Below are 17,010 nucleotides of genomic sequence, written 5' to 3' on the forward strand. Positions count from 1 at the left end.
GCACAGGATCAGTAGGTCTGGTGCACAGGCTTAGTTGCTCTGTGGCATGTGGGATCTTCCTGGATGAGGGGACAAACCTGTGTCTCCTGCATTGGTCGGTGGATTCTTTACCACTGAGCCACTAGGGAGGCCCAGAGGGGATTTTAAAATTGGACCCTGATGGATAAATAAGAGCCCAAAATGAGTAAGACAGCTGGGTAGGCTATGTCTTGTCTTTTACCAGAACTGGGCTTGAAGGGTAAAGCAGTCTAGGAACCCAGCAAAATCCCAGTTTGGGAACCAGCAGACTTGCCTTCTTAGAACAAGCAAGTTAACCTTGCGGGCTTCATTTTTCCATCTGTAAAATGGGAAAGTAACCCCAGTTTTATATAACTTAGGGGCTGGAGGAGCTGGGCAGGGGAGAAATCTTATACAACTAAAATGAGCTAAAGATGCTGACATGGTTTATGAAAAAATTAGATCAGAATTCTTATTGGTGGAGTTGGAGGTGAAAAAAAAATGGCAGAGGTCCAGGTGTAAAAGATGTCCAAGCTGAACTTACCTTCAAGGCCCCACTCAGAGCTTGCCTCTTCCTCCCTCCTCTTTTCAGTCTCCCTCCCCTCCCTCAGGGTCCACTGCACAGAGTGAGATGGGATTTCTCACACTCTGCTACTGACTGTGGTCACCTGCGGGAATATCTCTCAGGCACTAGGGTGGGGCACCCTGAGGAGGGGGTGGAGGCTGTATTTATACACACCGGGCAGGTGATGGACGTGTATCCTAGGACTGGAGCCTCTGAGAAGGAGCTACGTGGTGGAACAGAGGCAGAGTTGTGGCCGGTGGGATCACACAGCCTGGGTTATACTCCCCGCAACTGTGGCGGCAACCTGGGCAAGTCTGGCCTTCAGCCCAGAGCTGGACTAGATAATAGCCAAGGTCCCAAGGCTTGGACATTGTGTAGCCCTGACACTGTGATAGAATGGCTAAGGCCTGTGGCCATCCACAGAAGGCTTATGTCAAGCCCCTCCAGGACGTCTTATGTCTCACTGCTCCCTACCCCCCACTCCCAATTAGCAAGAGACTGGAGCAGGAACCTTCTCAGGCTGACACTTCCATTCCCTGGGCTTTTATTAAGCATCTACCTTTGTACCCAGGGAGCACCCCAGAGATCCCTGGTCCCACCATGGTTTCTAGAATGCTCAGCATCTCTCAGGGGCTTCCCAGGTGGCATTATTGGTAAAGAACTCACCTGCCAATGAAGGAGACATGAGAGACCCAGGTTCAATCCCTGGGTCGGGAAGATTACCTGGAGGAGGGCATGGCCAGCCACTCCAGTATTCTTGCCTGGAGAATCACATCAACAGAGGAGCCTGGTGGGCTGCAGTCCATAGGGTTGCAATGAGTCAAACACAACTGAAGCAACTTTAGCATGCACGTACACAGCATCTCTCAGGTTGATAAGACTGGACTCCTGGAGAGAACCCATTTGGCGGAGTACCATAAACCCCCAAGCCTGTCACTTAGCATCTTCAGGCTCTAGTTGGCTCATCCATGAAACGGTGTAACCACTCTGTACAGGTCTGGAGGCAGAGGCTGGGCCGCAGCTTCTAGCTCTGAAGGGTCAGTACTCGACGGACCAAGTGTGACGTGGTGTTCAGGGCTCACCTGTGAGTTCCAAAGTGCTCAGCAAAGCCAGCGCACTTGGGAGCCTGTCCCCCTGGGACACATTGTCCACCTGGGGTCCTGGTGCCCCTCAGGAGACCCTTCGGGTGTCTGAGGAGGAGGCCTTGGGCCTGCCTCCTTTCTCCTCAGTGGACACTCCCTGGCTCAGGCCCAGTCTTCCTGGGCTCATACCTGTCTCAAGGAAGATGCCCAGAGCTCATGTGTCCTCTGGGTCCCGGGGGTGGGGGGGATACAGCCCGGGGGACCCAAGCTGGAGCTGCTGACAGGCCAGAGAGGCAGGAGCCTCTCCTTCCCCTCTCTCCCCCGACTCCCCGCTTCTCCAAGGCCTCTGGTCTCCCCGCTTCCTCCCAGTTCTTACCCTCTTTTCCTCCCCCTTAGCTCTGACCATCCTGCTCTGTGCTCCCCACCCCCCCACCACTCCTCGGTTTGCCTGAAGGGTACAATCCCTCTCTCCTACCCCCTCCCGTTCTCCATTCCGATCAACTCCACTTTCCTATGAAATTGAGAAGGAGAAAAAAAAAAAAAACACCCCATGCTCACAACACAGCAAAAAACAGGTTTCAACATTTTACAGGTTTCAACATTTTTCAGGCCGCCTTGTCACATCTTATCAGATCAGCCAGGAGCCTCAGGCCAGGCACTCTGGGAGCTGCTTTGGAGAACAGAAGCTGTAACATTCCAGCCGGCCCTGCCCCACCCTCCGCACCCCTCTGCCTCCCCTCCCTCCTCTTCCCAAAGAAACAGCCCACAGGGCTCACCCCTCCCTCTACTGGCAACTCTGCGAGACCCTTGGCTTTGCATGTCCCACCCCCTCCCCATCTTTCTCTCCCTCCCACTGCTGCCCAGAGCTGTGGCCCCTCTGGGCTCTCAGGTGGTCTGAGGTGCCCACTTGGTCCTGAAAGGTGGCTTCTAGAAGTTGGGGAGCTGAGGGGGTCATCAGAGGCACTCACAGAATGTCCAGGGGGCTGCTTGGCCAGTAGAGCCCTGAATTGTATTTCAGGAGCCCTGAGATTTTAGGGAGGGAGAGGGAGATGCAGAGAGACATCCAAACCATCCTCAGGGCTGCTGCCAGCAGGAGGGAATAGCTTTTTACTTTGGTTCCATTTTTAGGGAGATGTGTGGGTCTTGTTGGGCTTCCCTGGTGGCTCAGACAGTAAAGAATCTGCCTGCAATGCAAGAGACCTGGGTCTTGTTACCCATTGCCACCATTCATCCCAGGCCACCACCTTCTGGTTCCTGCCACACTGATGGTGACCTTGGTCACACAGTACAGTGACAGATCCAGACAGGGCTGACCAAAGTCCAAAGGCCCAGATTTCAGCCACGACCACCTGAAGGAGAGACCCAGATTGTGGGTCCCAGGGCGAGAGAGACGAGCTCCCAGGTGGGGGTCAGGTTGGGAAGTCCCACTGTGGGCGCAGAGAGGGACCGCCCCACCCCCCACACACACACCCCCAGGAGGACACAGGTCTGGACTGGAGGCTTAGAATGCATCCACGTGCTCACCCAGGGAGGAGGGCGGGGACGAAAGTGGCCCAGGGAAGGAGCAGAGGAAAGAAGGAAGGGTAGGGTGACTCACTCTGTCCAAGTCTACTGGCTTCGCATCTCCTCTCTCCTGATCAGGAAACCAGGAAGCAGAGCAGACCTGGGCACTGGGTGCCAACGTTGGCTGAGCCTAGCCCGGCCCACCTGCCTCCGGCTGGTTTCCGGAAGGCCCTCCCCACCTCTTGGCCTGAAGTTCTAGTGCCCCTGGAGTGAGGTCCCCACCCCCATCCTTGTGCCCTACTCCTTTGGCTCGTGGCATCCAACACCCCTACGATGAGATTCCCCCACTGTCTCACTCTTTTTCCTGGTGCCCCCTGGGGGAGGCGAGGCCTCAAGCATCATTAGCTGTAGGACGGATTCCCCAGATCTGAACGTCTAGTCTCCGCCTTTCTCTTGGGCTCAGCTCTGCTTCTCCAACACTGTCTGGACCAGGGAGCCTGCAGGTCTCACCAGTCCCACAAACTTCCTCTGTCTTTTTCCCCAAACTACTTAACCTCTTACATTCCTTTTCTTTGTTGACAGTATCTCAATCTTTCTGATCATCTTGGCTCAAAATCTTGGTCATCCTTTCCTCCTTCCCATTGTCTCCATGTGACCCATCCTTGCTCACTGCTTCCTCTGCTCCTAAGGCCACTGTCCAGAGACCCACAGCCACAGGCCCCGCTAACCTAGATGGGAAGTGCTTGGGGTCCAGCTCAAATAGGCTCACCCCAGACCCATGAAACCTGTTCCAAGGTTCAGTTCAGTCGCTCAGTTGTGTCTGATTCTTTGTGACCCCATGGACTGCAGCACTCCAGGCTTCTCTGCCCATCACCAACTCCTGGAGTTTGCTCAATGTCCCTCAAGTTGGTGATGCAATCCAACCATCTCGCCCTCTGTCGTCCCCTTTTCCTCCTGCCCTCAATCTTTCCCAGCATCAGGGTATTTTCCAATGAGTCAGCTCTTTGCATCAGGTGGCCAAAGTATTGGAGCTTCAGCTTCAACATCAGTCCTTCCAATGAATATTCAAGACTAATTTCCTTTAGGATTGACTGGTTTGATCTCCTTGCAGTCCAAGGGACTCTCAAGAGTTTTTTCCAACACTACAGTTCAAAAGCATCAGTTCTTTGGTGCTCAGCTTTCTTTATAGTCCAACTCTCACATCCTTACATGACTACTGGAAAAACCATAGCTTTGACTAGATGGACCTTTGTCAGCAAAGTAATGTCTCTGCTTTTTAATATGCTGTCTAGGTTGGTCATAGCTTTTCTTCCAAGGAGCAAGCATCTTTTAATTCCATGACTGCAGTCACCATCTGCAGTGATTTTGGAGCCCAAGAAAATAAAGTCTGTCACTGTTTCCATTGTTTCCCCATCTATTCACCATGAAACGATGGGACTGGATACCATGTTCTGGGGGGTGCAGTCATAATGCACAGACAGGCCTGAGACTCTCTTTAGCATAAACTGTCCCCCCAGTCCCTCCCCCCACTCCTTTCCCAGCCTTCGGTCTCTTGGTATCCACCCCCTAGCCTCATTCCGCAGTTTGATGATGTCTATGCTTAGTTACTCAGTCTTGTCTGACTCTTTGTGACCCCCTGGACTGTAGCCCATCAGGCTCCTCTGTCCATGGGGTTCTCCAGGCAGGAATACTGGAGTAGGTTGCTGTTCCATTCTCCAGATGATGTCTAACAGATTAACACTCCAAATCACAGCTCAGGAACTTTCAATGGCTGCACAGGTCCCCGGAGTAAAACTTGGCACTCAGGGCCCCCTTCCCCTCTTCTGCTCCTTTGTACGGTCCCTGGACTCTAGCTGGAGTGGACCCACTGCTGTTCTGTCTCCCACCTCTTGTCTGGAGCTCTTCCCTGGCACCCCAGCCCTCCCCCACCCCCCAAGGGAGCCCAGCCATCCTTTACCAGCTCAGTGCCTGCTCCTTCATCGGGCCTTCTTGGTCGCCACTCCCTGGGACCTGCTCTCTTCCAGGATGCCCCTGCTCTTACCATATGCTCTCTGGCATGAGGGTTACTTGGGTGGTAAGCTACAGGTGCCTGGGGACCCTCTGTCACTTGTTCATGGCACACACGGCACCCAGACCTAGTAGGTGCCACAGAAATGCTTGTTGGTCTGTAATTGACACATGCCTCCTGGTCTGGGTGCCCCGTGGTTTGTGGCATAGTTCATCTCCATGTTTCCAGTGCTTGGCACTCTCCCCAGTTCAATCATCACTTAAACGTGTTTTGAGTGAATAGGCAGGAAATGAATTTGTTTACCAAGGGAAGACTTTAACCTACTTTCCTAAGGGCAGGCACCTCAGTGCGCTCCGCGTGCTTATTGCTCACAGGGCTCCAGGCTGGATGGCTGGGGCTGAATCAAGATGGGAAAGCAGCAGGAGCCCTGGGCCTTCCAGCTCCCAGGCTCTTGCAGTTGCTTCTTCACTGACTCCTCTCTGGACCCTGGGTCCCAGCTCAGCGTGTGGACCCTTTCTACCTTCACCTTTCCCTTCCTGGGTATAAATAAGGCTGACCCTGAAGCCACCCAAATCAACTTTTGGTGAGAACCATAGGACCCATTCATGCCTACTGAGCGAATGAATCAGCTGCTGATGGGCAAGGTTCAGGTAGATCCTGATGAAAGGCGACCACTGGGGTATCTAGGTCTGCTCTATGGGCCATGTGAGCCCCTTGGACTCTGAAGCAACTCCCTCTCCTTGGCTCGCCCTGAGATAGGTTCAGGGTTGGGTCGGGAGGGCATAGAGCTGTGCTTAGCACCCATGCAGCCCAAGTGTGCTCTAGGGAGGCTGAGCGGATAGGTAGAAAAAAGTAGTAGATGTGACTCTCGACCTAGGTCCCTCCTCTCGCTTTGTCACGAGCTCCCTGCCAAAGCACCAGGGTAAGCGGCCCGTGCCACTCGTGTTTAAGCTCTTTGGAAGTTCCAGGAGTTGGGTGCACCTGGGTCTACTAGGTCCCTGCCCCTGCCCTGCCCCACCCACAGGGTACCTGTGTCCCTGAGTTTGTCACGTTCCCCTCGTGATGTCCACCGGCCCTGAGTGGCCTCTTGAGCTAAGTAGAAAGGTAGTGGCCTTGTTCCAAGGCCAATGCTTGACTCTTTTCTTTCTACCCATTTTCAAGACTTTCCTTCCCCTTCTGGAAGTTCCCATCTTTCCCCAGGCCAGAGTTGGGCCCCTCTGGACCCAGAAACAGGAAGGGCATCTGTCCTGGAACCAGCAGGTGGACCACCAAGCTCTGGGCCATTGTAGGGTTTCCAGAAATATGGTGGTCATGCTGGAGGAGAGAGCAAAGGACCACAAAGGAGGTGTTCTGGCTCCCGCCTTGTTCCATCTCCCCCACTTCCTCCCAGAACCCATGCCAGTCAGCTGAAGAGGCACTGATTCTTTGGGTCGGAATCTTAGGGTGCCCTATCTGGGGCCAGCAGAGACAGGTAGTCCTTGCCATTGAAAAAGCTGAGGGGGCGGGCCAAGACTCCAAGAAAGGCATGACTCCAGGAGACTCGGCCACGGAGCCCACCCCAAGACTGGAGAGCCTAAGCAGGGACCCTGGATCCTCTTCCTGGGGTACACCCTTGGACCTGCCTTCCACAGCCCTGCCCATATGTGGCTGCATGACCTGGGAAAACAACAAATTCTCTCTGGGTCTCAGTCTTCCCATCCAGAAAAGGAAGTGATTAGACTTCACTTTCACTTTTCACTTTCATGCATTGGAGAAGGAAATGGCAACCCACTCCAGTGTTCTTGCCTGGAGAATCCCAGGGACGGGGGAGCCTGGTGGGCTGCCGTCTGTGGGGTCACGCAGAGTTGGACATGACTGAAGCAATCAGCAGCAGCAGCAGCAGCAGACTAGACCAGTGGTTCTCAGATTGCATCCTGCAGAATGGCCATAGATGGGGAGTGAGGGGAAGGTGAAGGGGTGGGCCTGTGGGTCCCTACCCCCCTCCTTTTTTCAATTTAATCGTTTTAAGTGTACAGTACAGTGGGATCAAGTTATGTTTGCAGTGTTGTCCAACCATCACCGCTGTTTCCAGAACTTTTCATCATCCCAAACAGAAGCTGTATCCTCCCCCTCCCAGCCCCCAGCTGCCTCTAATCTACTTTTGGTCACTATGAAATTGCCTATTCTTGGTACCTCATGTAAATGGAATCATACTATATCTGTCCTGTGTCTGGCTTATTTCACTTGGTATAACGTTGCCAAGGTTCATGTATGTTGCAGCATGTATCAGAACGTCTTTCCTGTTTGTGGCTGAATAATATTCCATTGTATGGATTTGCCACATTTTGTTATCCATTCATCTGCTAATGGACACTGGGTTATTTCCACCTTTTGGCTTCTGTAAATAGTGCTGCCATGAACACTGGTGAACACATATCCGGTTGAATCCCTGCTTTCAGTTCTCCTGGGTCTATACCTTTTCATACTGTTCATGGGGTTCTCAAGGCAAGAATACTGAAGTGGTCTGCCGTTCTCTTCTCCAGTGGACCACGCTTTGTCAGAACTCTCCACTGTGACCCATCCGCCTTGGGTGGCCCTACCTTGGAGTGGAATTGCCGGGTCATAGGAGCTTCTCAGGTGGCTCAGCAGTAAAGAATCCTCCTGCCAATGCAGGGAATCCAAATTTGATCCCTGGGTTGGAAAGATTCCCTGGAGAAGGAAATGGTAACCCACTACAGTATTCTTGTCTGGAGACTCTCATGGACACAGGAGCCTGGCGAGTTACAGTCCATGGGGTCATAGAGTTGGACGTGACTGAGCGCGCATGCATGATGATTCTACATTTAGCTTTTGGAGGAACAGTCCCTCTTTTTATCTGTTTTGTGTACTTGGGAGAGGCAAGGGGGGTGTATATTTGGAAAAAAATAGCTAACAAAAAACACCCTAAACTAGATGACTCCTGAGGCCTCTTTAATCTATCGAATACTACAATGTTAGAAGGGTCTAAGGTAAAAAATGTAGGTAAGTTTGATTGCAAGGGAGGCCACCTGGTTGGGTGAGGGACCCCAACTCACATGGCCCATTAAGGGAAGCAGGGTGGGGGACAGCATGGTGTGCCCCCGTCACCACGGCACGTGGTCCCTGCAGGGCAGGGCAGTGCTGGGTGGACCACAGAGTCTGTGGGTCCACAGGACCACCGTCACGGGGCCCTTGGGGGCCTCACACTATATGCCGTCCACCTCAGCCGGGTCAGCACCGGGCAGCCCTGTGCTCACCAGGCAGACCCACCTCCAGCTTCTGGAGACAGAGGTGCCGCGGGTTGGTGAATGGCTTGGTGAGGGTGGGAGTCTGATGAGACCACACGTGGCATTGAAGCCCGGCTGGTTTGGAGAAAGTCTTTCATCCTGAGAGGTCAACCCCGAGGCCTCAGGAGCCGCCTGTCACCCGCTGGCACCTGCCACCCCATCCGCCTGGCTGCCTGTGTCTGTCCTCAGCCCAGCTGGGCGGTGGGTGGTTGGGGTGGAGGGTGAGCTGTCTGTAGGGGAGGGTGGCAGGGCCCTAGGGCCGGGCCAGGCAGGAGTTGGTATAAATAGCCCTGCCCAGCTGGGAAGGCCTGGCAGGGCCCTCTGCCCTCCCCCTCACCAGCTGCCGATGCCAGGCGGGTCCCCACCTCTCTTGGGAGCCTAGCCATAGTCTCAGGTCCTAAATGGAGGAACTTCCTCAGCGGAACCGAGGAGTCTTGTCCTGTGTGTAGGTGGAACCTCCGGATGCTTGGCAGCCTGGGGAAAGGGGCTGAGGGGCTGCAAAATGGCGGGAGGGGATCAGGCCCTTCGGGAAGGAGTTCTCTAATTCCTCGCCTGGAGAATCAGCGAGTGTTTGTCATGGGCCCGGCTGGCCCTTTCGTAGGCCAAGTGTGCTTGTGTTCGTGTGTGTGTGTGTGTGTGTGTGCATCTCCGTCCTCAGGGAACTCACACCAGCACAGCCATGGAAATGGAAACACATCATTTCAGCCCTTTGAGATTAGAAGGCCTGAGTAAGGTAGAAAAAAGAGAGGGAGGAGAGGTTACTTCGGTCTGGGAGCCCACAAGAGTCTTCAGAACGGAGGCAACCCAGGAATTGGAGGTTGAAGGCTGGGTGAGATGCTTGCCGGGCTTGGGCAGTGGAGAGGTGCTCCGGGTGGGTGGCTGCCAGACACATCCGCTTCAGGCCGCTTGCACTTTGGTATGAAGAATGGAGATTGAGGCTCACAGTGTGACCTCCGCCCGGGGAACATGCACTTCACTGTTGGGGACAAGGAGCTGTGAGTCAATGCAAGTTAATGCATCTGTGGTGGGTGGAATCTCAGACATGAGCGTGTGTGGGCAGGAGGCTCGGGCCAGGTGTCAAGGCGTGTTTGGGGGAGGGCAGCCATCCTGTAGATCAGTCCCACGGCCACAGCCTCATTGGCCCCAGCGCCAGCCCGTAGAGCTAAACCCCCATCCCCAGAGGCCCTGGCTCATTACTGGCAGGATGTCCATTTCTGAGCTGAAATCCCTGAATGGAGCATCCTGGAAAGATCCCTCTGCCCTTGCCCTCTGGGTTCTCTTTCACACTCGGCCAGACCACAGATGTCTGTTTGGCCACTCTGGTAAGGACTGAGCTGCTTGGAGAGGGGCCAGCTTTGCTCTGGCCTGAAGCATCCTTCCCAGTGATGGATGGGAAGGGGCTCTGGAAGTTCTGGTGTGTTCTGTCAAGTCAGGGATGGGAGGGCTCAGGAATGAGGTTGATGACATACCAGGGGACAAAGTGCTGGGGACGGCCCTAAACACACAGTAACCACCACAGCCATCACGACTAGAGGGCTTCGTATATGCCAGGAGCTTTATGTCCTTCATCTCTCCCATCACGTGTATCTTCTAGATGAAGAAAGTGAGAAACGAGGGGTTAATAAACCACTTGAGATTGGCAGCTTGGGAACAGCAGAGCTGGATTTGAATGCAGGCAGCCTGGCTCCAGATATTCAATGGATTGGACATGGAAAGCAGGAAGGAGACAGGGTTTGGTGGGAGGAGGGTAAAGAACTCATATCTCCGAGGTGGGGGCGTGCTCTCTGAGGCCATCCATCCTGGAGTCAGACAAAATCTACGGTTGCCCAACTTCTCTGCCTCTGTTTCCTCATCTGTAAAACCAAGATGACAGCAGCCATGTCACAGAGCTGTTGCTGAGGATTAAGCGACATAGTATCTGTGAAGTGCCTGGCATAGAAGTGCTAAATAAGTGATGGTGGTTGTGATCTCTAGTGCTACACATGACTGCAGGGGAAAGAGGAAGTCTGCTTGCTGGAGGGGAAACGGCAGCTGTCTGGGAGGAAGAATTCACAAGCAAGGGCGGGTGCCCTCAGGGGAGCACAGGGCACCACACCATGGCATCCCCTTCTGAGAGATGTTTGTGGGGCAGCTCTGGCCTTTGCGGCCAGCCAAGCCCTGCCAGGGCGTGGGGCTCGGGCATGCTGCTGGGCTGGGCAGGCCTGCTGGGGATCCAGGCGGGTAGGGGAGATTGGTGCAATCAGGGAGCAGAGAGCCCCTGAGAACGCTGGGATGAGGAGCATCCTCGCTGAGTGGAAATGAGGAGCCAGCAGGGCTTCCCCACACCCTGGCGCCCTTTCCTGCAGCGCAGCCAGCCTCACCTGGCTTCGTGGGTCCAGCTTTGCCTTGGACAAGCCACTTCTCTCTGTGGGCCTCTGTTTTCTCATCTGTATAATGGGCTTTGTGCTCTCTAAAGGCACCTCTTATAGGTTCTTATTTTGAACCAGCTTAGCTTGAGGGTGCGCCAGCCTGTGGAAGCGCCAACAGGTATGGGAAGAGGATGAGAAAGGAGGCAAGGAATGGGGGGGTGGAGGAGGGGTGAAGGAAGGGTCCTTGAGTGCCCCTCAGGTCCTCCCTTCATTCCTCTGGGCAAAGGGAGTCTGGAGCCTTGGGGCCCTGGTGTGAGAAGACCAGTAAATGGGGGTGGGGGTGGGGCACGACATGGGACAGAACTCCCTGGTGCCAGAGGTGGTCGTGCCACAGGCCTGCCCAGGTTGCAGGTTGCACTGGGGCCAGGAAGCCAGGTTGAAGGACAGCATAAGGTCCGCAAGGCCAGTCCACCCTTCCGGGGACAGGCATGGATGGAGGCGCCTGCGGTGGGAGGCTGGGGAAGGCTCTGGCCAAAGGAAGGGACATGGAGTTTGGGCAGTGGGTGCCAGGTCTCTCTCCCCATGATGCTCTGGGACAGTTAGGGGCCAGACCAGGGTATAAGGAGGGAGCAAAGAATCACCATATTCCTTTAGAGGGTCTGTCGTTGCTTGCTAATGCAGCATATGCAGGTTTGATCCCTGGGTCGGGAAGACCTCCCTGGAGGAGGAAATGGCTACCCACTCCAGTATTCTTGGCTGGGAAATCCCATGGACAGAGGAGCCTGATGGGCTACAATCCATGGGGTTGCAAAAAGTCGGACATGACTAAACACACAATATATATTGATTATGATTATTGTCACAATAACCAGTTTCTAACTGTAAATGGCAGGGGCAGGGAGGGCGACCCAGCAGATGCTGTGTGTGTCCTGGTGCCCATCGTGGGGCTCTGGGCCGACCCACCCTATCACCTGGGTTCAGTCTGGAGACCCAGGGTGCAGACGGGCCAGGCCTCCAGCCACCCCCACCCTGCAGGGCCCAGGCAGGCACTGCCCAGAGGAGGGTGGTACATGCCCCATGTGCTCTGGAGTCAGGTGAACGGGTTCCAGGGAGCCATCCCTTAGAAGCTCCGTGGTCTGGGTTGGTTACTCCACCTGTCCGGCTAAGCCATGGGAAACGAGCTGCTGTAACAACCCTCCTAGGTCCTAGGGTTGTTACAAGGACTAAATGACGCAGATCCGAGGAAGAGGCTTGGCCTGTGTGGGGCACAGAATTCTCCTCTAATTAGCTAATCTCAGGGGGAAGTCAGGCCTGCAGCATATCCCTCCTTCTCCTTGAAAGGGTTTGGCATTCAAGACCTGGAAATTTCTCATAAATGTTACCATCCAGACTCCCAGACCTGGGTCCCCCATCCCTCCCCAGTGGAAAAATGAGGGCCTGACTGTCTCTCTGATAATGGAGCCCAGAGCCAGCTCCAGGTGGAGGGCACCATGCCCCTCCATGGTGCCCGTCACGAGTGTATGATTAGAACTGTTAAGTGGCAGACATTTGGTTCATCCCTGTGTCTAGTCCAGAAAACTCTTGTGTGCTTTTCCCTGATCTGCCTCTCGGGTCTTCTGCACCTTCCTCCCAAGGCCTCATCTTCATTTCGTCCTGGGGACTTGATGGAGGCCACTGCCAGACCAGAGCCTTGGTCAGTGCTGTATACAGGGAGAGAGGAGGTGGGTCCTGATGCCTACCCTGTTCCAGCTCATGCTGGCCCTGATCACAGACAGGACTGATTGAAATTGGCCTTGAAGTCTACTGAGACCCACGGATCATTTTCTCAGCTTCTCTCACAAAATGTCATTCCTACTGTTCTGTGCTGGGGAGGAGAGTGGAGGAGGAGCCCCTTGGTTTTCCAGTATTTTAATCTCTTGTTCCTCCTCCTCCTCCAGCTCCCACAAGACCTTTTCCCCCATTCACTCTTCTTATTTTTTTTGTCTTTCTTTTCTTCCCTTTTATTCCTTTCCCCCTGTTCACTCTTTATAAAACCCAAGAGGTTGACAGACTATTGATTGAATAGTGGGACAGTCTCTGGGGTCACACAGAGTCGGACACAACTGAAGCGACTTAGCAGCAGCAGCAGCAGCAGCAGCAGCAGAGGGACGTGATTTGATCAAGGTTATTTGTGTTGGATTGGGGGCTATGATCTGAGGTCTTCTCCCTCCTCACCCTGAGCTAAACTTTCATGAAACAAAGCCAAGCTTCAGTCTCTGGTCAGAGAAGAGACGGAGCTCTGGAAACTTCTAGGGAGCTGCAAAGATGGACATGGAGGCCCTGGTGGACAAAGGACAGAGGACCTGGGGAGAGATGCTGGGAGGCTTTGGGCTAGGTGGGCATCGTCCTCAGAAGAGGCTGCGGAGCATGGCCATGAGTGGCACATGTGTGTGCCTGCATGTATGTGTGCATATGTGTCTATGTATGCATGTGTGTGTATATGCATGTGTGTGCATGTGTGTGTGCTTGTGTGTGTGCATGCACAAGCTCCCTGCTGGGACCGACACTTCTCTACTTTTTGCTTTCCCTGAAATGTGATGGGGGTCAAGCCAGCTCCTGCCATCTTCCTTTCTGTAGATTTTGTTTCTTTCCCATGGATCACTGGTAATCTCCCATGTGGCCCTAGAAACCAAAACTCCCAGCCTGACCCCTTCCCTGTCAGGGAAATTGGCCCAGAGCCTGGGAGGGACTTGACCTGGGCCCCTAATACCATCTTTCCATCCAGGGTCCTTTTTATAGCATTGCACTGCCTGCTGGTGCCCCTGAAAGCTGGAAATGCCCACAGCAGAGGGCTGACTGCCTTAGATCAGTGCTCTGCACTTCAAGAGACAGTGCACAGCTAAGGTCAAAGGCAGCGCGTTCGTTCATTCATTAATTTTTATTTATTTGGCTGTGTTGGGTCTTGGTTGTGGCGCACAGTCTCCAGTGTGTGTGGACTGTGTAGTTTGCCGCACGTGGGTTCTCTAGTTGAGGCACACGGGCTCAGTAGTTGCAGTGAGTGGGCTTAGTTGCTCCTCGGCATGTGGGATCTTAGTTCCCTGACCAGGGATTGAACCCACATGCCCTGCACTGGAAGGCAGATTCTTAACCACTGATCCACCTTTGGAAACCTGCTGCCCAAAGGCAGCACATTCAGACACCAGGTTTCTCAGGACTAGGGGTTCAGCCTCATGGGCCCTCAGCGGCTCCACCTCCCCTGAGTGCTCACAAGAAGAAACGATGCCCACGATGGACCATGTGCTTGGTGCCTACAGTGCCACTACCCTCTGTCTGCCCGCAGGTCCCTGGCACTGGGCCAGCAGTACACATCCCTGGGCTCACAGCCCCTACTCTGCGGCTCCATCCCAGGCCTGGTCCCCAAGCAGCTGCGCTTCTGCCGCAATTACATCGAAATCATGCCCAGCGTGGCCGAGGGCGTGAAGCTGGGCATCCAGGAGTGCCAGCACCAGTTTCGGGGCCGCCGCTGGAACTGCACCACCATCGACGACAGCCTGGCCATCTTCGGGCCCGTCCTCGACAAAGGTACTGTCTCTGGGCAGGATAGGAGGTGGGGGTGTGTGTGGCTCAGGACACAGGCGTTCTTCCATATCAGGGTGCCTCAGCTCTGAGCCCAGGGTCCCCAGGGGAGGACAGAAAAGCTGGTCACCTCCACACAAAGTGGGCCAGGTCCCTCTCTGGCCTGACCCAGGTTGTCACTGTGGCTGCCACACCTTCTCAGGCGCTTCCGGGGGTGCTGAGCAGCCTAGAGATCCTGAGATCCTAAGGCGGGCTAGGAGGCTGTGGGTGTTCTTCCCTCCTGGCTGGCACAGCGGATGGCCTCAGGCTTTGATGTGGACTTCTGTGACGTTTTCCCAGTGCTGTGTTAAGTGCTATGCAAATCTAGCTTTAGGGTGAGATGAAAGCACCGCCAGCCTGAGTTCTCTCTCACATAGAACATTCTGGAGCCTTGGAGGCTGCCTGGTGCTGGTGGCATTGCATGGCATCCTGTGAGTAGTTTCTGCTGGTCGCTGTGCCTCCAGCAGGCTGGCTGTGCCTGTGGACTATGGTGGGACTTGAAAACCTGCTGGCCTCTGGGTAACTTTCCAGCCATCATGGAGATTCACAGGTTGTGTCTGAAATGAATGGCATTCACATAACTTGACTTTGAACATGAAGGCACTGGGAGAAAGGGACAAGGTGGGCGACTGGTCCCAAGAAGGAGACTTTGGGGCTGATGAGTTCTGGGCTGAAGATGGGCAGCTCTTTGAGCAATTGCTGTGTCTAGGAATGCAGTGACCCTTGCTGCCCTCCTGGGAGCTACCATTTCTTTTCTGCAGCAACTTGAAGCCTCTCAGCCACCACCAGGGCTTTGGCACCCAAACCGGTGAACCTGGCCTTCCCTCCGTTTAGAAGAGCTGCATTTACAGCCAGAAAGAAAAGGGACCCGAGAACCAGCTGGACCTGGGGAAGGGTTGGTGGGGGGAATGGCAGGGAATGAGTGCGGGAAGCCGACCCCCCATTTGGGAGTGCAGTCCCCGTTTACCTGCGCCTCTGGTGCGCCTTGTTAGTCCGACCTACAGGCTATTGTCACGGGACAGAAGGGCAATTAGCGAATCAATGGATGATGATTCTGTTTACGCTTCTATTACCAAAGCTAATTATTCCCTGTTTACATAAAAGGTTTGGCCTCTAATTGGGGCCAAGTGGCGGCGGTTTGCATTTCAAACTTGATCTTGCCGGCGTGTCAGTCTCACCGCCTTCCGGTGCCCCACCTCGGGCCAGGTTGCGCTTAATAAAACAGCCTGGCGTCTAGACGCGCTCCCCAAAGCAACTTATCTTCTGATTGCTCTTCTCTGCGCGGGACGTGAAAACCTGTGAAAACCGGGTCTCTGAGCTTATTATCCCTTCAAGTCTGTGTATAACGTTTTAAATCTCCGTTGTAGGTTCTAGGACTTGCCCACATCCCGAAATTGCAGGACAGTTTTGTGATGGGGAGGCGTGGGTAGGATGTCAGAGAAAGGAACGTGAGGGGAGCTCAGGTTCCCAAGTCAGAGAAAGGGGAACTCAGCGGTCTGCGGAAGGAGGGCCCCCACAACCCCGCGCCCGCACGCGCTCCCCAGTGCCCGAAGCCTGGCGTGAACGTGTTCGAACCCCGCTCTAGGCTCCACGCTCGCACCCCGCCTCTGGCGAGCTCCCTACCCGCGCCGGGAGGGCTGCCAGGGTAGACCTCTGCCCCCGGCTTTGAGACCCAGGGTGGCAGGGAGGCGGTCTGTGCCGGGGCGCGCGCATCTTCCGTGGCCGCCGGGGACCGACTCCCCGGGGCCGGCGCGCCCGGAGCGGCGGCAGGGGGCGCCGGGGTCGGCGGCCGGAAGGCGCGAGGCGGCGAAGGCGGGGTGCGGGCGGCCGGGGATCGCGGTCCCCGGGCGGGGCGGGGGCGGGCGGCCCGGAGGGGCTTAGGCAGCTTGAAAGGGGCCCGAGCGGCGCCCCCCACCGCGCGGCCCGGCCCCGCGCCCGCTGCGGCCGCCGCGCCATTCACACGCCCTCTGGCCATTCGGCGCGGCGCGGGGGCGGGGGGCGCCGCTTCAATGGGGATTTCGCGGGCCGGCGCCGGGGCCGGGGGCGCGGCCCGGCCGCGGGAGCCGCCCGTTGCTACGCGGTGGCGGCCGGCCCGGCGGCCCGGACCCGGCGGCCGCATTATGCGGGTAATGCGGTGTGACACCGCGCGAACAAAGGCGGATTGAGCGGCCCAGCGGGCCCCGCCGGACGGGGACCGGCACAGCGGGGCTGTCAGCGCCGCTCCCAGGCTAATCCCCGCCCCGCCCCCGCCGCCCCCGCGTCCCCGGGGCTGGGAACCGAGCGCGGCCCGGGGCCCGGGCGCCGCCGCCGCCGCGAGAGGCCGCGGGCCGGCCGGAAGCGAGGCGCTCGCCCTCGGCGCCCCCGGCCTCCGGGGCGCTGAGGGGTGGGCAGCCCCGGGCCGGGGTCGGAGCCGGGGCGCCGCGCCTCAGGCCTCGGGCGCCCCCGTCGCAATCGGCCCGGGCTGAGCGGGTCCAGTGCCCGGGCGGGCCTCTCCCACTCCCCGCCAGCCTGCCCGCGAAGGCGGCGCGTCCTCCTTTGCCGGTGGTCCACGAGGGCCCCGGGGCCTCTACAGAGGCGGCAGTGGCCATGAGGGGGGACCGGGCTCCCTGGTCCGCCGAGACCAGAGTCA

At 56.1% G+C, this 17,010-nt stretch overlaps 1 protein-coding gene across 1 annotated transcript in view; it reads left to right on the top strand.

The window, feature by feature from the left end:
• WNT3 (Wnt family member 3) overlaps positions 1 to 17,010 on the top strand; it is a 55,601-nt gene that overhangs the window by 30,264 nt on the left and 8,327 nt on the right. The window contains exon 2 of the mRNA XM_019980672.2: positions 14,107 to 14,348. Within this exon, the coding sequence (XP_019836231.1) occupies positions 14,107 to 14,348 (242 nt within the window). The remainder of the gene's footprint in view (positions 1 to 14,106; positions 14,349 to 17,010) is intronic.

This window comes from Bos indicus, chromosome 19 (genome assembly GCF_029378745.1).
Source record: "Bos indicus isolate NIAB-ARS_2022 breed Sahiwal x Tharparkar chromosome 19, NIAB-ARS_B.indTharparkar_mat_pri_1.0, whole genome shotgun sequence".
Lineage (NCBI taxonomy): Eukaryota > Metazoa > Chordata > Mammalia > Artiodactyla > Bovidae > Bos > Bos indicus.